This window comes from Orycteropus afer, unplaced genomic scaffold (genome assembly GCF_000298275.1).
Source record: "Orycteropus afer afer isolate SDZICR_OR568_19922 unplaced genomic scaffold, OryAfe1.0 scaffold00079, whole genome shotgun sequence".
Taxonomy (NCBI): Eukaryota; Metazoa; Chordata; class Mammalia; order Tubulidentata; family Orycteropodidae; genus Orycteropus; species Orycteropus afer.
Genome location: NW_006921666.1, coordinates 6,091,892 through 6,111,774, shown reverse-complemented (window position 1 = coordinate 6,111,774; position 19,883 = coordinate 6,091,892). Strand labels below are relative to the sequence as shown.

The 19,883-nt window shown below is 39.2% G+C and overlaps 1 protein-coding gene across 1 annotated transcript in view; it reads left to right on the top strand.

Moving 5' to 3' along the window:
• TTLL5 (tubulin tyrosine ligase like 5) overlaps positions 1–19,883 on the top strand; it is a 305,298-nt gene that overhangs the window by 108,319 nt on the left and 177,096 nt on the right. Inside the window, exons 15-19 of the mRNA XM_042781014.1 lie at positions 159–272; positions 554–645; positions 10,626–10,688; positions 12,536–12,574; positions 18,981–19,138. Of these exons, the coding sequence (XP_042636948.1) occupies positions 159–272; positions 554–645; positions 10,626–10,688; positions 12,536–12,574; positions 18,981–19,138 (466 nt within the window). The remainder of the gene's footprint in view (positions 1–158; positions 273–553; positions 646–10,625; positions 10,689–12,535; positions 12,575–18,980; positions 19,139–19,883) is intronic.

The window sequence follows — 19,883 nt, the reverse complement described above, 5'->3', positions numbered from 1 at the left end:
GGATTTGAACCGCCAGCCTTCTGGTTAGCAGTCAAGTGCCTTAGGCACTATGCTACCAGAGCTCCCTTATATATATTAGGAAAGATAATGTTGAGAGAATGAACAGAGAAAAATGAAGAAAGATGACAAAAACTTTTTTTTTTCCCTCTTCTCCTTAGCGTTCCCGTCCACTCTCTGCCAGTGATGCAGAAATGAAAAACCTCGTGAGCTCAGCCCAGGAGAAGATGGCGGGGAAGTTAGGTGGTTCAGTGCTTGGTCTGTCAATGGAAGAGGTAAAGAAAAACTCCATTTTAGGCCATTGTGGGTTAACACAGGGTTCAGTGAAAGTAAGTGAATGATTCTTAATACTAATGACAGGCTCATATCTCACACTGAAAAATTCAAGATGGAAAAACTCCTTCTCAGAAAACAACATTTAAATGTTATTTATTTTTCCCTTCATGCTTCTTATTCTTCGTATTTTTGGGTCATAATTCTCTTCCTCTGTCTTATAACCACATGGATTCCAATTTTCAAGATAGACACTCATTTTATTTTCTCTTCTTCTTTCTAGATCAAAGTTCTACGGAGGGTGAAGGAAGAGAACGATCGGAGAGGTGGATTTATTCGCATATTCCCTACATCAGAAACATGGGAAATATATGGGTGAGGTGACTGCCTTTTTTTTTTCCCTCCTTTTTGTCTATACCTCAGGTCCACAGAATTGGATTAATTGTGACACACTGTCATCATTGGTCTCTGCATGGCACCTTTCATGTTATGTTTGTTTATTTATTTGTAATACTATGAATATTACCATCCCAAGAACTAGGGCCTTTACAGTAATTTAATCTATCTGTCTGTTGCTCCCTTTTTAAAAATCCTCTGTCTCTCTCTTAACTAGCCTTCCAACTCAGGCTTAGACACTGACTGCCCTGAATGTTGTGTTTATTATTACTTTGATGGAAAAATAACATTGTTTGGTCATCTATATTGTACCTAAAGAATGTATTACTTATTTGTTGGAGTCATCATTGAGATTTGGGAGCTCTGGTGGCGTAGTGCCTAAGGCATTTGACTGCTAACCGGAAGGCTGACGGTTCAAACCCATCAGCCACTCCTTGGAAGGAAGATTGGGCAATCTACTTCCATAGCAATACTGCTTTGGAAACCCAAGGGGGGTTTGCTGTGAGTCGGATCTGACTCAATGGCAGTGAGTTTGGTTTGGTTGTTGAGATCTGGTTTACATACAAAATAGTGCATCTATTTTGAGTAAGCAGTTGGGTGATGAGTTTTGAGAAATGTAAATGCTAATATAACCACCACAATTAAGATAGAGAACATTTCTGTTGCCTCCAGAAGTCCCCCTATGCCCCTTTACAGTTCGAACCTCCCTCCCCACCAGAACCCTGAGCCTAAACATCTACTGAGCTGCTTTCTATCACTATAGATTAGTTCTAGAATTTCAAATACATAGTATGTATTCTTGGCTGTCTGGATTCTTTTGTTCAGCTTGATGTTTTTTGAGATTCATCCCATTTTATCGTATTAAACCATAGTTCATTATTGTTATATAGTATTTCATTGTAAGAATATACATTACTTATCTTATTCAGATGTTATGGAACATTTGAGTTATTTCTGTTTGGGGCTATTATGAAGAAAGCTTATTTGAACATTCATGTACAAGTTCCTGTGTGGATTTGATTTCATTTCTCTTGAGGAAATACCTATAATTGCAATGGTTGGGTCATATGCTGAGTGTTAGTATCATTTTACATTTTTACCAACAATGTATAGTGGTGTTTTCTTCACATGTCTTCTGTTTGGAATTCATTCAGCTTCTTGGGTCTATGGGTTTGTAGTTCTCATCAGATTCGGAAAACTTTTGGCCATTATGTCAAGTATTTTTTCTATTCCTCTACTTTTTCCTTTTGGGACTCTGATTACATGTCAACCAAAAAAAAAAAACCAAACTCACTGCCATTGAGTCTGTTCTGACTCATAGTGACCCTCTTTGGATTTCCAAGGCAGTAAATCTTTATGGAGGTAGATTGCCCAGTCTTCCTACCGTGAAGTGGCTGGTGGGTTTGAACTGCCAGCCTTGTGATTAGCAGTTAAATGCCTTATCCACTTACCACCTGAGCTCCTTGATGACATGTTAGAGTGGTTGATACTATCCCACATACCACAGAGCTCTGTTCATTTTCTTCATATAGTTTTTTCCTCTTTGCTTCATTTTGAATGGTTTTCTATTGCTGTGTAGCTTGATAAGGTCATTCATCTTTTTGTCCATAATGTCTAATGTATTTCCATCAGTGAATTTTTTATTTCAGATTTTATTTTCCATTTGTAGAATTCCCATCTTTTTCTTTTGACTTCTTTGTCTTTTTTCAAGATTTCCTTTAAATCCTTATATATTCATAATAGCTGTTTTAAAACCTTTGTGTATTGTGTTTTTGTTGTCATTTCTGGATTTATATCTTCTTTTAACTTTTTTTTTTTTTTTAATTGTGTCAAAAAACATATACACCAAGACATTCACCAACATAACAACTTACACATTTATGGCACAGGGACATCGATGACATTTTTCATTGTGTCACCATTATTGTTGTCCTTTTCCAAACTTTTTTTAACTTTTTATTGTGATTTGGGTGAAGGTTTGCAGAGCAAATCAGTTTACTGTTCAACAGTTCATACACATTTTGTTTCATGCCATTGATTGCAATCCTCACAGTGTAACATCACTCATCCCCCTTCCTCTCTGTGTTTCCTGTTTTCATTTCTCCTTCTTTCCCATCCCTTCCTACCTTCTGAACTTTTTGTCCTTGGGTAAATGCTGCCCTTTTGATCTCCAATGGTTGATTGTTCTGAGGACTGCATACCTTCATGGTGTTACTGTTCACCCTACAGACCTGTCTGTTGTTTGACTGAAAGTTGAGCCACAGGGGTGAGTTCAGTTCCAGGCCTGAAGGGTGTGTGAGGGCCATAGTCTCAGAGGTTCCACCAGTCTGTCTGTTTGATCAGTGAACCTGGTCTTTTCTATGGTTTTGAGTTTTGTTCTACATTTCTCTCTCAGTGTATCCAAGACCTTCTGATACGTTCCCTTTCAGAGCAGTTGGTAGTGGTAGCCAGGCACCATCTAGTTCTTCTAGTCTCAGGGTCCTGGAGGCTGGGATTCATAGGGCCCGTTAGTCCTCTGGATTAATTGTTTCCATGCATCTTTGATTTCTTTCTTTCTTCTTTACTCTGGATAAGGAGAGAACAGTAGTTGCACCTTAAATGACCACTCATAAGCTTTTAAAAGTGGGGACTTAAAGTGGGCAGTAGACGTTTTCTTTGTGAACTACATTGTGCCAGTTGACCTAGATGTCCCCTAAGATTATATTCCTGAGCCCCTAGGCCCAGTGACTCATTCCCTTAAGTTGTTTCGTTATAGCTAAGAAGTTTTCATAATTTTGCCCATATACATAAATACATATATAAAAATATCCTTTGTCAAACCTGTACATTCATACATATATTGATAGCTGTAGTCCCATTCACCTTCTCATGCCTTTTCAGCTCACATGTCTGTCTATGTATCTATCCACTCATAGACTGTTAGTATTGTTACTGCAGGAGTATGTAGGTAGTAGTATTTACCTTTGTTGTTTGTAACTCTTATACTGCATCCATTGTCTTCCTTTACCTTGATCATTTTGTGCTGACCTGTCCCTCTGGGTCTACTTCTATTGACTGATTTTCCTCTTATTTATGAGTTACACTTTCATGTTTCTTTGCTAGTACAGTTTTTTTCTTTGTTTTCAGTTGTATACTAGGCATTGTAAATGTTATTTTGTTGTATGTTTGGATGTTACTCCCTTCTCTAAAGCCTATTGAAATTTGTTTTATTGGACACTTAAGTTACTTGTAGATCAACTTAAACTTTTTGAGGGTTATTTGTAAGAATTGTTAAGGTTTTGGAGGAGAGGAGAGTCAGGAGGAGTAGGATGAAGATGTGGAATGTGTAGCTGATTGCCTTCATGAACAGTTGTCTGTCTCCTTTGCCATGAGACCAGAACTGGATGGTGCCCAGCTACCGTTACTGAACATTTTGATCAAAGACGTTATAGAAGAGTCCTGATCAAGAGAGGGAAGGTACAGAACAGAATTTCAAATTCTCATGGACCCCAGACTTTCTGGACCTGTGGGAGGTGGATAAACCCTAAAACTGTTGCCCTGAGATAATCTTGAAACCTTAAACCAAAAATATTCCCTGAAGCCTTCTTAAAACCAAACAGTAGTTTAACTTAACTAGTGAAATATGTCTGACTTAAGCATTGTGTCCTTTTAAGATCCATTTATATAAAATTGACAACAGCAACTTGATTAGGTGGGAACCTGAAGGGACAGTGAATTTGCATTAATAGAGGAGGAAGAATTCAGAAAAGGAGAGTGAGAATGATTGCACAATTTGAAGAATTGAAGCAGTGTCACTAAATGGTACATGTAGAAACTGTTGAGTTGGTGTATATTTTGCTATGTATATTCTCAACAACAACAAAATAAAATTTAAAAGTAGAATTGGTAAGGTTTCGTAGAGTAGTCTGTCATATGTCTACTTAGTTCCTTCACTAGAGTGTAGCTCTTCTGGGGGTGTCTATTAAATGGACCCATATTCAATGAGATCTCTCCATCCATTTGTGAGAACTGAGAACGCAGATTTGGCTTACCTGACCTCGTTCATTGTTCTTTACTCCAACAGTTGTTTCTGGCCGAGTCTCGTGGACTTTCACCCAAGGACTGAGAGATTTGTTTTTACCCAAAGACTCAAGGGGTCCCTTTGTGATGATATTTAGGATTCTTTTTTTACATAGCCTCTTCCCCTCCAGTACTTGCTGTGCAAATTCTAGCTGCCTTCGGAAATTTTATCTGTCATCTCAACTCAGAGACTGTTGGGCTGTAACTGAATTCCAGCTCTTCTGCAGTCTGGGAATTGCCTTTGGCAGAAAGGTGGGCCAATTGTAGTGCTTATTTCACTTGTTCTCTTGTGTAACTGATCACAGTCCTGTGCTACCAGGTGTTGATCATATTATTTCTACACTTACGTCATTGTTTATGGGGGGAGGGCACGTCCTGGACAGTTGCCCGCTCGTGTACAGAAGCGGAACTCTGCTGTTTAGTTTTCATTTCTTTTGAACTTTTTCTAAGAAACAGTGGCATGCTCCATGTACTCTTGCTGTTTCTGTTCAACATTATGTTTCTCAAATTCATGTTGTTACATATAGCTAAGATTCATTCTTTTTCACTGCTTTATTATATTTTCCGGTGTATTTATACTGCTTTCAATTTTTCCATTCTCCTGTTGATGGGCACTTGACTTCTTGCTGATCTTTTGCTGGTAAGAACAATTGTGGTGTAAATGTTCTTGCATGTGTCTCCTTGGTGTATATCTAGATGAGGAATTAGTATGATATGTGAGTATTCAGCTGAATTCTCAGTTAAAAGATAATGAATGGACCTCATCAAACTGTAAAACTTTTTGTATCAAAGGACATTATTAAGAAAGTGAAAGATAGTTTATAGAATGGGAGAAAATATTTATAAATCATAATTTGATAAGGGTTTGGTACACAGACTATATAAAGAACTCTTTTATTTTTTTTTTACTTTCATTGTGGTGAAAACATACACAAGATATTTGCCAGCAGCTTTGTGGGAGCAAGTGGCATAGTGCCTAAGACATTTGACTGCTAACCAGAAGAAGGCTGGCGTTTCAAACCCACCAGCCACCCCTCAGAAGGAAGACTGAGATGTCTACTTCTGTAGAGATATCACCTCAGAAACCCAAGGAGAGGTCACTATAAGTTGGATCTGACTCGATGGCAGTGAGTTTGGTTTTAAAAAAAAGAAAAGGCATTTGCCAACATAACTAACAACTTCCACATTTACAGCTCAGGGACACTGATGATGTTTTTCATGTTGTGCCACCATTATTACTATCCTTTTCCAAAATATTCTGCCATCATTAGCATAAACTCAATGCCCTGCAAATAAAAGCTTTCCCTTTCCCCCTCCCTCCTACCCCTAGTAACCACTAATAATCTTTGGTGTGTGTGTATGTATGTGTGTGTGTGTGTGTGTGTGTATATATATATATACACACACGTATACATTAAAGAAAAAAAAACTCACTGCATCAAGTCAATTCCGACTGATAGTGACCCCCTTTGGGTTTCCAAGACAGTAAATATTTATGGAAGTAGATTGTCCCGTCTTCTTTCCATGGAGTGGCTGGTGGGTTAGCAGTAAAATGCCTTAGGCACTACACCATATATATGTGTGTGTGTGTGTGTATGTGTGTATATGTGTGTGTATGTATATATATATTTTTTTCCCCCCAACTTATCTAGGAATTTCTGCCCCCTCCTTTTCCTAACCAATGAAGTAAGTTCCCTTCCTTTCCTTGACTTTTATAAAGAACTCTTACAACTCAGAACAAAAAGACAACCCGTTTATAAGTGGGGAAAGGATTTGAATAGACATTTCTCCAAGAATATATACAAATGGTCAAAAAGCACATGAAAAGATGATACATTGTTCGTCACTGAAAAAAAATAAAAAAAAAACAAACTCACTGCCATTGAGTGGGATCCAACTCATAACGACTCCTCCTTGCGTTTTGGGGGCAGTATTACTACAGAAGTAGATTGCCCAATCTTCCTACCAACGAGCAGCTGGTGCGTTTGAACTGCCAGCTTTCTGGTTAGCAGGCAGATGTACGCCACCAGAGCTCCTCATTAGTCTCTAAGGAAATGCAAATCAAAGCCACAATGAGGTTCCACTTCATATCTACTAGGATGACTGTAATAATAATAATAGTGATAAAAGTTGTTGTTGTTGTTGTTATGTGCCGTGGAGTCAGACTTAACTCATAGCAACCCCTCCTTGGGTTTCTGAGGCGGTATCACTACAGAAGTAGGATTGCCCAACCTTCCTTCCGAGGAGTGGCTGGTGGGTTTGAACTGCCAGCCTTCTGGTTAGCAGTCAAGTGCCTTAGACACTATGCTACCAGAGCTCCTAATAAAAGATGTAAACAAAAAATAATAACTGTTGGAAGAAGGTGGAGAAATTGGAACCCTCATACATTGCTGGTAGGAATGTAAAATGGTTCAGCCATTGTGGAAAACAGTTTGGCTGCCCCTCAAACAGTTAAACAGAATGACATATGACTTAGCAATACCACTCTTAGGTATGTATCCAAAGAACTGAAAACAGGTATTCAAACAAACATGTATACATGCATGTTCATAGCAGCACTATTTATAATAGCCAAAAGGTACAAATAGTCTTTTATCATTAACAGATGAATATTCATCAACAGATGAATGGGTAAGTAAGTCATGGTTTGTACATTACAGTGGAATATTGTTCAACCAGAAAAAGGAAGTACTGATATATGCTACAGTGTGGATGAACCTTGAAAACATGCTATTAAAAGAAGATTGACACAAATGGTCAATATTGTAGCTCCGTTTATTTGAAATATACAGAACTAGTAAATCAGTAGAGACAAACAGCAGATTGGTGGTTTCTTGGGCCTGGGGGTCTGGGAGCAATTGCTTAATGGCTATGTGTTTCCATTTGGAGTGATAAAAATATTTTAGAGCTAGATAGAGGTAGTGGTTGCACGACACTGTGAAGACACTAAATGCCACTGAATTGTTCACTTGAAAATGGCTATTTGAGGTATGTGAATTTCACTTCAATTTTTAAAAAAGAAGATAAAGGTAAATTTTTCCCCAGAGAGACTGTAAATTTATACTCCTGTCAGAAATGCGTAAGACATCCTGCTGTTCTGTATGCTCTCAGGTAGTTGATATTGCTAGACTTCTTAATTTTTACCAGTTGAAAAATAAACCAGTTGCTGTCTAGTCACTTGCAATCATGACAGTCCCATGTGTGTCAGTATAATTGTGGTCCATAGGGTTTGCAGTGGCTGATTTTTGAGAAGTAGATTGGCAGGCATTTTTTCCCAGGCACTTCTTTTGGTTAGTAGCTGAGCTTGTTAACCATTGCACCATTCATTTTTGTCAGCTCAGTGATTATAAAAAAAACCCAAAAGCCAAACCCATTGCTGTCAAATTGATTCTGACTCCTGACGACCATCTGTTACATAGTAGGTAGGACTGCTCAGTGGGGTGGTTCTTCTTTTTTTTTGCCACAGTTTTTACAGAAGCAGATCGCCAGGTCTTTCATGGTGCCTCTGGGCGGGTTTGAACCGCCAGCCTTTAGGTTTGCGGTCAAGTATAAACTATCTGTGCCACCCTGCGACTATGAGTGATAGCTCATTTTGTCTTTGATTTTCATGTACCTGATTGTTAGTGAAGTTGAGAATCTCTACTTGTTCATAGACCACATGTTTTTCTTCTCCTGCTGGCCTGGGACTGGCTTTGGACCTTGTTGGAATGAAAGTGTGCAGCAGCTCTGAGCACAGAGCTAGAACTTGAGGAATTGGTTATTTGTTTTGTGTTGAAAATCCAGCTGTTCCTTGAGAAATCTTCCTTTTATCTTGAAAACATTTCTATCTAGGTAGTTACCCCTTAGAAAGATGTAAGAATTCCACAGAAAGATAGCGCTTGGGTCTTCTTCAAAATTAAACAGGATATTTTTTGATACGTCTTTTAAGAGTTTGAATTTTAGCACTTCCTAGAAAACAGATCTTTTGATGAATGAAGATAGAACGCTCCACTTTTGAGTATTTCAAGGGACAGAGCCTTAATTTGAGTACCTTTTTCTAAGTCTGTTTAGGAGAGTTCACTAAGGATACCTGTTTTTGCCAGTTTAGTTCTGAACCACTTGAGGAGTAAAACAAGCAATGAGATAGATGGAGGCCAAAACACCATCTTTGTTATTGACAAAGTCTGGGTTGCGAGACCTGGTTATATCTAGTTGTAGGAAATGCACTTCCTGATACAGGGTTCCCTGGTGGTCTGTCAGCAATGTGGCACTAAGTCGTGTGGGGAGAGCACCTGGCCCCCGAGAAGCAGCATAGGAGGCATGGTACTTGGGAGTATAAAATAAATATCACGTGGGGTCCTTGTCCTTTGAGAGTTAGCAGTACATTGATGGAGAAATTACTTACCTATAAATTAAAAATAATACATATTTGTGTAGCTCTTTGTAATTAAAATGTACTTTGTACACATCATTGCTGTCATTCCCATTTTAATGAAAAGTAAATGAAGGTTCAGGTTCAGTACAGTCATATGACTTGCCCAAGATCACACACTGGGACTTCACTGATGTATCGTGACTCTAACTCCTACTTTTTACCACTACTTTGTGCTGCTTTCCTAAAAGGAAAAAACGTGCTCGTGGGAGTAAAGGGCAGGTGCCTCAGGCGTACAGTGAGGACCAGGGTAGTTCACACAAGAGCACCTTCTCTGCAGACTTGGAGCATTCACACTGGGGAAGGCTTCACACAGCAGGATGTATTAGGTGCATTGATTTGCTTCTTAAAGGATAAAACCAAACCCGTTGCTGTCAAGTTGATTCCAACTCATAGCGACCCCATAGGACAGAGTAGAACTGTCCCACAGGGCTTCCAAGGTGGTAATCTTTACAGAAGCGGACTGCCATATCTTTCTCCCACGGGGCAGCTGGTGGATGCAAACTGCCAGCCTTTTGGTTAGCAGTGGAGCATTAACCATTGCACCACAAGGGCTAGGTATGATAGATTATGGTTAACTGGAGAGGATAAGGAGAATGTACCAAGTACAAGGATAGTGTTAGTGGGAGGTGTGTTGTGTGAGGTTTATAAAGAGACTTCCTGGCTGCACTATAAGATCCATGTTGGGGAACTGTGTGGAGAAAGTGAGTGAATTGGTGGTCAGATTATCCAACCCTGAAAGTTTAGAGGAAACATGTCTGCCTCCTGCAATAGGCATTATGGAGCCATTGAACACTCTTAAGCTGAGATGTGTTGTTCTTGTTAGTTAACGTCAAGTCAGCTCCGCCGCGTGGCAGCCTGCTGTATAACAGGACACTGTGCCTGATTCTGCACCATCTCCATGATCTTTGATGTGTTTGCGTATGGTGTTGCAGCTGTTAGTTCAGTCCGTCTCCTTGAGAGTTTTCCTCATTTTCACTGACTTTACCAAACCTCATGTCCTTTTCTAGCAACTGGTCTTTCCTGATGACGTGTCCAAAGTAAATGCGACAGGGTCTAGGAAGAAAGCTGAGGAATGACATAATGAAACAGTCCCGTCTATAGTTTCTGGGCCTTTCCGCTGCATTCCTGTTTCGAGCTTCATTTAGCCTCTTTCCCCCAGCTCTGCATGGCTTTCGGATGGTAGTTTTGTTTTCATCTTCTAATTTCATACTCTGAATTTAGTGTGTCATTGTTAATTAATCCAAGCAGTCCCGCTGTCTTTTTATTTTCTAAATTAAGTCCTCTATTTCTTTTATTCTTTTCCCTTTGTTGTATCTGCTGCTACTCCACTATTTCATGAATGTGAGTAACTGTCCCCTCCTTTGCTGCACATCTTTAGAAACAGGGTCCTATAACCTGTCCCATCAGTGCTTGATTCAGAGTTTTAGTTTGGTGTTTTCCTCCTGAACTGAGCTGAAGAAAACCAGTTTCTCTCTTTGCCTTTCAGGTCCTACCTCGAGCACAAGACCTCCATGAACTATATGCTGGCAACACGTCTCTTCCAGGACAGGTGGGGGCCTGGCTGATCTCATCAGTGTTCTGGGCCTCTGTGACAGGAGCAGGGCAAAGTCCATGAAAGAGAAGGGAAGAGACTTCATGAAAGTCTTCATGTGAAATCTCTTCTAGAAGGGGCCTTGCAGAAAGCATGATAGTGATACTTCATTTTTCCAGGGTTTATCATTAACTCTCAACATTTTGTAACATCTTCAAAAACCAAACATTAAACCATGGAGATCTTTGAGCAATCTCAACAGTCACCCTAAACTTTTATTCTTTTTAAAGGAAGGCCTTTACTCAGAATCTTTTTGTATAGGCAGAGTTTTCATAGACAAGAGCATCTATTTTTTGTTTTTGCTTTTTATTAGAAGAGGTTAGAATAATTAGGGAAAGGTAGAGGGGAGGAAATTCACAAAATAAATATACTGAGTGTTATAAGAAATGACAACTGATATTTTCTGGATATACGGGAAAATAGAGGGAAATGATGGAAAACAAACATTGAGATTCAACTAGTCTGGTAGCATAGTGGCTAAGGCACTTGACTGCTAACCAGAAAGCTGGCGATTCAAACCCACCAGCTGCTCCTCAGAAGGAAGATGGGGCAATCTACTATCCGTAGTGATACTGCCTCGGAAACCCAAGGAGGGATCGTTACGAGTCTGGTCCAACTCGATGGCACATAACAACAACAACAACAAGAAGCAATCAGAGATTACTTTTGTGGTCCTGAGAGAGAACTGCACTACAATTCAGTTCAGTAACTGATTATAAAAATGAGACATCCTAATTATTTAGAGAAATCTATATTACTTTTAGGATTTTTTTTTTTTTTTTAAGGATTCTTAAAACAGATACTCTTAATTTCAGCCGTTTCTTGCAATATCATGATACGGTGTCAGGAAATCTAAGGGATTTGCAATTTCTCTCTGTCAATTTGTGTTAATCATCCTGTAGATTAAGTAATTACGTTGTGTTACTTCTAATGAAAGAGATCTTTGGGTTGATATAGAAAATACAAAAATCTGTTTTTGATATATAACCTTTTTGTTTTCAATCTCTGGAAACTTTCACAAGTTTCTTTTATCTTAAGAATTCAGATATTTTACCAGGATATGTTCTGGTGTGTCATTTTTCATTATTTTGGTTTTGCAGGGGATAGGTTAGAGATGTGATTACATCAGAGTAACATTGTAAAAAAAAAATTTTAAGTTTTTTATAAAGCATTTCTGTTGGAAAGGACTTTGAGCTGAACTAGAAAAAAATCATTATCTCAGTAAAAAAACGAAAATCTGTTTTGAATAGTTTGTTTTTTTTTTAAATTATGGAAAAATCTATTTGATAAAACCCCGTTTTGAACCTCATGACATGGAGATTCGTTTCCTTCCCTACTACACAGTTCCATGAAAGTAGAAAGAAAACTTGAGTCTGAGACCTCAGCCCTGGAGTCCAGTTCAGACTCATGAAGCTGTGACTCTGAGTATGTTGTAAGATCATCTTGTCCTGCTAATGTGGGGCGAATAATAATCTTAAACCTGGTTGTGGTGGGAAATGAGTGTGTTTTGCTTTATAAATGCACATGCAAAATGCAAAATAACTGTTAATTGTATTTCTCTAGACTTCTTTTGTCCTTCCCCTTTTGTTTTGAGCCTTTATCAAACTCATTGTGCTCTGCTTTTCTCTGAGAATGTTCTCAATACATTTTTCCGCTGCTTCTCAAAAATGCCTTCCTTGGTCTAGATCCATGTTAAAACCCTGCAGTAAAAATTTCAGGAGTGCATGTGTGTTTGTATAGTGTGAACTCAAGAGAGAATACCTGCAGAGCATTCTCTAACCCCATTGTCCTTTCTACTTCTGTAGGGGCAATCCAAGAAGAAGCTTACTGACAGGAAGAACACGGTCAGTGAATTTTAAAGATTGAGAAATTATTTCCATGAACATAATGTGTGACCTTGCATAGCCTGAGCATGATACTTTATTTTATTTTCAGTTTGGCTTAGTTTGAATGATAACATAAACATGTTTTTTATTGAAACAGTATTTTGTCCAGTTTTCAGAAACTAAGGTTGGGCTTTAGTGTATTAAAGCTACAGATATACATTTCAACTGATAACAATAATATCCTTGTTTGGCTGTGTAAGAGATACCAATACTGTTTTAATGAAATTTCAGACTACTGTCATGTTAGATTCAAATAAGAGTTTTAATTTATCCTGGTGCATATAAATCTGTGCCTTAAGGGGCTGAGCATAACCTTCTTCCAGTTTGCCACAAAACTAGAGGTGTGCAAAATGTCTGTGGCTCTTCATTTTGGCCGAGAGAAAGGTCTTAGAGGAGGAAGGGCTCGGATGGCTTTACCTAATTGAAAACTGGAAGCACAGCAGAAACTCTTGAACCAAGACAGAAATACTGCGGTAATAGAGAGTTTGAGACATTAGATGTGTGTCTCTTTAAAAAGCAAAAATGATAACAATAATAAAGCAAGCTCTGATTTCAGTGCTTTTTGTTTTACATTTTTTTTTCTTTTTTTTTTTTTTAATTAGGATTTGGGTGAAGATTTACAGAGTAAATTCACTTTTCATACAGCAGTTCACATATACTTTGTCTCATGTCATTGACCAAAATTTACAATGCAGTAGCTCCCCTCCCACTTCCTCCCCATAGTTACCTCCTCCCAGTGTCCATCCCTTCATACTCTTCTGCACCCTGAGCTATCTCCCTGTGCATAAGCAGCCCTTCCTTCTCCCATGATTGTTCTCTCCAGGGCGTGTGTCTACTTGAGGTAAATGTTTAACTCACATGCCTGTACTTTGTTTGGCTGGAAACCACAGTTGTGGGTTCAATTCCAGACCTGAAGGGCGGCTAGGGGCCATAGTCTCAGTGGTTACACCAGGCTCCATTGGGCCAGCAAACCTGGTCCCCACCTTTTTGTTTTTTTGCCTCCAAATGATTTTGAGTTTTGTTCCACATTGTTCTCCCTCTCTATGCAGGATGTCCTACATTCCTTCCAAGTGGATGGCAGTGGTAGCTGGGCACCATCTAGTTCTTCTGGTCTCATAGTTGCATAGGTTGCAGATCGGATGGTGTACCAGTTGCTACGACTGATTGTTTCCAGTAATTTTGGTTTTCTTCTTTCTTTTTGACGAGGAGAGACCCGTTGTTACATCTAGATGGCAGCTTGCTAGCTTTTAAGGTCCCAGTCGCTACTCACCAAAGTAGTAGGTAGAACAATGTTTTGTATAGTATGTTATGCCAATTGAGCTTGATGTCCCCTGCGACTATGGTCCCAAGCCTGCAGGATCAACTACTCGGCCCCTCTGGGTAGCTGGCTGTGACCAAGCAATGACCATAACCTTGCCCCTTGTCAGCTCTACTATACACCTGGGAATTCTGATCATTCACATGAACTTATAGGCCCATTGTCTGCCAACCCTATATATGATCTTGGATACACTCTCCATTTAGACATACCTAATTGTTTAGCTTGTTCACCTATCTATCCGTCCATATATTGTTTTACATTTAAGAGTTATTTAAAAAAAAAAACAAAACTTGATCTCTCATTGAAGCCCTTTGGAGTATACATCTAAATTTTTCTTTAAAGAAGGAGAACATTACATTTGTCATTAAGGAATAAGTTAAGCTTAACTCCAAATGAAAATCACACTTAGTTTTAAATTGTTTCCAGTTTTCAGTCAAGGTATATACCTGCTAGAGTATAACGCTATCAATATAAAAATTAAAAACCAAGAAACAAGAAAAACACCTCTAAAAGAGCATTTAAAGTTCAATGGGTCTGGCCTTCCTGCGGTGGTTTGTGTTCTCTTTGTTTTTGCCATCAGCAGAGTTTTTTTGTAATGTAGAGATTTAAGTAAATGAAAACTAGAACCTGCTCTCTTTCTTTGTAAATATCTATTCTGTTTATTGAATGCAGAGCATCCAGAGACAGTCAATGTGTACAGTCTTTATTTGGCTTACATTTATAGTATTCCCAAACTGAAAACAGCCTAGGTGTCCAGCAACAAGAGGTTAGAAAATCTGTGGATACTCATACAATGGACTGCTACTCAAAGGATTACTGTGATTACTGACACAAACATGGAGGAATCTCAAAACAGTGAATGAAAGAAGCCTTACACAGAAGGATTCATACTGTATGGTCCCATTTGTTTGAAGTTGTGAAACAGGCAAAACTAATGTATAATGAAAAAATTCGGGATAGTGGTTGCCTCTAGGGCCATGAGGATTGGATGGACTGGGAATGGACATGAGAATTTCCTGAGTGGATTCTGACGTTTTATAGAGAGTTTGGATTATACAGTTGTACACATTTGTCAGAACTCATCAGAATGGACCATTGAGATTTAGATATTTCAGTGTATGTAAATTTTACCTCACCATCAAAAAAGGGAGGGTTGATCTCTAGCTGCTAATCACAGGCATGCTAAAGTGTTTAGGATTGAAGGGCGCTGTTGTTTGTAACTTACTTTGAAATGCTTTGAAAATCAAGTGGGTTGATGGATAAATAGAAGAATGCATGACTGGATATGTATGTGATGAAACAAGTATAGTAAAAGGTTAATTGTGGAAACTAGGTGGTGTATGTGGATGTTCACTGTACAGTTCTTCAAACTTCTCTTGAAATGTGTTCATAATAAAATGTTCGAAAAATAAAATAGGTGTAGCTGAAGGGCATTGCAACTTATTTATAGAGATTTCAGTTGTTTGTTAATTAGCAAATAGTTGTGGCATGTCAGCTCTGAGCTGGGCATTCTCATAAGCATCACTGATAACAATGATCAACAAGTCAAGCATGGTTCTTCCCTCATAGAGCTATAATTCTTACTTATCGGATTTACCCCTTCCCGGGTATCTCCTATCCTCTTTCCCTTCTCCTTGTTAGGATCTATCTGTCTGTCCAGGATTTCTTAGTTCATAGTTATTATTTTAAAATATTTCCATATTTAGAAAATTTTGAGTACCTTTTCTAGATCTCTGATCATTCTGTAGGAGCTCTGGTAACATAGTGCCTAATGCATTTGACTGCTAACCAGAAGGCTAGTGGTTCAAACACACCAGCCACTCCTCGGATGGAAGGTTGGGCAATCTACTTCCACAGTGACACTGCCTCCAAAATCCAGGGAGGAGTTGCTGTGAGTTGGGTTCCACTCGACGGCAGTGAGTTTTGAGTTTTTTTATCATTCCGTATTCATATTATGAGTCGGGTCCGACTTGATGGCACATAACAACAACAACAACAACAACAATTCATATTCTCAGAAGCTTTTTATTGCAGTGTGATACTGAGAAGTTTGCTAAAATACATCCTGAAAAAAACATTTATCTAGCTGCAAAAATGTTCTCAACCATACCTACTGTTGTAAGGATGGCACAATACTGGGTAGTGCTTCATTCTGTTATACATGGGGTTGTTATGAGTTGGAACCAGGTCAACAGAACCTAACAACAACAATAACAACATCCTGAAAGATAGAGTTCTTGGGCAATGCAGATAGGAAGAACTATAAACACTCTTGTTTTCATAATGGACTTGCTTCATAAGAACAGACATGGGGCTTTAATTATTTGAAGTTCAGAGTACTTTCCACCCATTTAATCAGAATGAACCAAACATTAAGCTACCTCAATTCACATTCAACTTTTAAAAGATATCTTTGAAGGGAGGAGTGTTTGTGTGCTTACAGAATGGAAACGTCAGTTATATCCATGTTTTGTGTATAGAATTATGAAATCTGACCAGGTTGATCTGTTGTAGTTTGGTGCTGTTGAGTTGGTTCCAACATCTGTACAACAGAACGAAACTGGACCTGGTCCCGTGTCATCCTCACAATTGTTGCTGTGCTTGAGTCCATGCAGAGCAATGGCATGAGTGTTTTTATTTTTCTATTAGATTTGTTTTTATTTTCTCAATATTTAATTGGCTGAAAACCTATGTTTTCAGTGTTGTTGAGGTTCAGTTTTAGGAACTGTGATAAAATGGGTCTGAACTATTTTCAAAGTTTATTTATTTGCTTCTCCTTTTTATCCCCTGTTCTTGGTTCAGTTTCCTACTTGGAAGAGAAAGCCTTCATAAGATTTACTATCCAGTGCATCTATCCAGAAATTTCTATCAGAAAGCCCTAAATAGATTAAAGGACTCAGCCTTTCCATCAGATTCAGAGACTGAAAACTCCTGGAGGAATTAAGATGATTCTTTGACCTCAAAGGGCGTATACTCTCAGAAACAAGACCCCTCAACAAATAGAATTTGTGAGAGTTTAGAACCAACCAGTTAGACCTTGAGTTCTTAGTATACAGAGTTGGCTTCCTGTTTTTAGACATTGACGTGGATACTTCTTTTCTAACTCAGTGACCCAGAGCTTGCTCACTCTTTTTGGTGACCTGTCATCTCTATCTGCTTAATACTTTGCCCTTAATTCTTTGTCTGGACTAAGGCAAATGTTAGTCACTTCCCTAATTTAAGATTTAACTTACTTTAGCTAATGCCTAATGTTGCTGCTGCCATCCCCTCCTCCCCACCCCTTTTCCCATTCATGACATACTTGAATTTGGCCTTGTCCTTCACCTGTTGCCTGCCCTTGTGCATTAAACCAGGGGCACAATGGGCAAATCCTACCTTCATTGCTACTATGTGGTAAGGATCAGCAGAATACAATTGCTGAAGTGTAGAAATGGATCGTGTCCTCACCTTCCCACTTTCCCATCCTCATCACCAGCTGTGCACATGGCACACTCTCAGTCCCAGCCACCCAGAGATTCGGCAGAGCTCAGAAGTTAGAAGGACACTGTCTTTCAGCCCTGGGTACCCTGAGCTAGGTCAGAGCTCACACGTTAGATATTTTCTTCTAGACTGCCATATAGGTCGATACAAACCCTTTCTAGCTCTCACTGTGTCTGTAGGTTCATTAATTCACTTGAATGACTCACATAATCTCACAGAAAATGTGCCATGCTTATGGCTGCAACTTAATTAACTAAAAAAATATACACATGAAGAGACATATAGGGTGAGGTCTGGGAGGAGTCAGTGTGGAGCTTCCATGTCCCCACAGAGAATGCCCTACCCTGTCTCATGCATGGTCACCAAGCAGGAAGCTCTGTCTGACCCTCAGAGTTCAAGGTTCTTATCAGCCTCAGTACACTGGCCAAGAAAGATTGTAATAGGCCTCCTGAGTTTAGTCAGCATCAGCCCCCAGGTCCCTCTTATTCTAGTCAGCCCCCACTCATTAGCCTCAGGTGTTGGTATGGCTCTAAAGAACCAAGAACAATGACCAAATTGCTTTTTGCAAGGTGATTCCACACCTTCCACCTTGTCTTGGCCTCTGACTCTTAACTCCTGAGTGGTATTCAACACTTGGATAGTCCCTGCCCCTCTCCCTACCTCCTCCTATAGCTAATTAGTGTCTAAAGGAAGAACAGGAGCCTTGGCAGGTCCACATGTTGGAATGCATGAGGCTTGATGCGTCCCTAGGTGATGGTAACTTTTTACTTAGACACTTCGCCTGTGACTCTTAGCATCTCATCTCCATATTCACAGATTATAAACCATGCCTCCCTGCATCTCAGCTTTCACTCAATTTGTATTTATTAAATATTATACACATTCAAACAGATGTTTATAACATAAAAGCCTTGGTAGCACAATGGTTAGGTGCTCGGCTGCTAACCAGAAGGTCAGTAGTTCAAACCCACCAGCCACTCCGCAGGAGAATGATGTGGCAGTCTGCTTCCTCAGAGGTTACAACCTTGGAAACTTTACTGAGCAGCTCCTCCGTGCCTGGTAGGGTCATTATGAGTCAGAATTGACTCGATGGCAATGGGTTTGATAAAATACAATTAATAACAAACAAACATCTCTTGCCACTACCCAGCTTAAGAGTTAATATGTTAATAATAATTCTTTGTCATTTTAAGGTGACACTTTATGATCCCCAGAATAAAGTAATAGCTGTATTGCTGAGTATTTAAAAGTACTTAAATGTTGTCTTTACTACATCTTTGCTCAGATTTTTTTACAAATTCAGACAGGCCATTAGCAAGGTTTTGGGTTTTTTTTTTTTTTTTTTTCATCCCTGCCCTCCCTTCCTACCCCTGGTAACCAACAAAGAGCATCAGTGAGGTTTCAACGTAGATTTCAATATTCCCACCCATTTATCTGTCAGACCTTTTAGAGTTCACTAGAATTGCCATTCCTAGTCTGTCGTCACAGAATTCTGTCGTGCTTGGCAGTGTAATAGAAGAGACATTCCGGAAGGCCGTAACTGCCATATTCTTTTTCCTTTAGACTGGCTTCTGATGGCGCACCAGAGTTGAAGATAGAGAGTATGAATTCAAAGGCCAAGCTGCATGCTGCCCTTTATGAGAGGAAGCTGCTGTCTCTAGAGGTGCGAAAACGTAGACGCAGAGGTGGCAGATTGAAAACAATGAGGCCAAAATACCAAGGTACGTGCTGCTGGTGAGCTTGTGGTTAGCTTCATTCGCACTCTGTGACCCGGGCCCTGCGAGGCTGTGTTGACGAATTTCCTGATCACTACCTAATGAGTCAGAATCTCCTTGGTCATAGATACTTAATTTTTTTCTTGTAGCCTTTTTCTCTGAAACTTAATTTCCCAAGGATTATGGTTTTCAACCTTCTGTTCTATAATATTTGTATTGAAGAGCATCTGAAGCCCACACATCTTGGCTTTTGCTCTTATTTCAGCATCATGTAAATACTTGATACTCTGGATAGATTATTGGCTTAAGTTGAGTGAATCCTGAGCATTATTGTTCAGGTTTTTATGATTAGGCATTAAGCCCAGTTTATCCTTTGGCATTGCTAAATAGAGTAAACACTTCAAATGTGAACAAAGGGGAGTTTCTTGCTATCCCAGATTCTTCCCTGTTCCCGCAGGTCTGTTTGTCACTGCCTGACTGACTTTTTTTCTTCTTTGACTCCTTTGCTGAGCCGTTGTGTCAGGCACCGTGTTCCTCACCAGATTTACACTGATGAATAAGAAAGATGTGGTCCTCACAGAATTTACAATGAGGGGAGGGTGCCCTTCTACAAGTCTCTAGCACACTGTAGCAATTACTCAACTAAGATTTTTTTTTTTTTTTGGCTTTACGTTGTGAGAGAGCCATTTGTATTATGCAGAGAAACATTGACACTATTGAGGATCATTAATAGGTTCTCAAAATATATAAG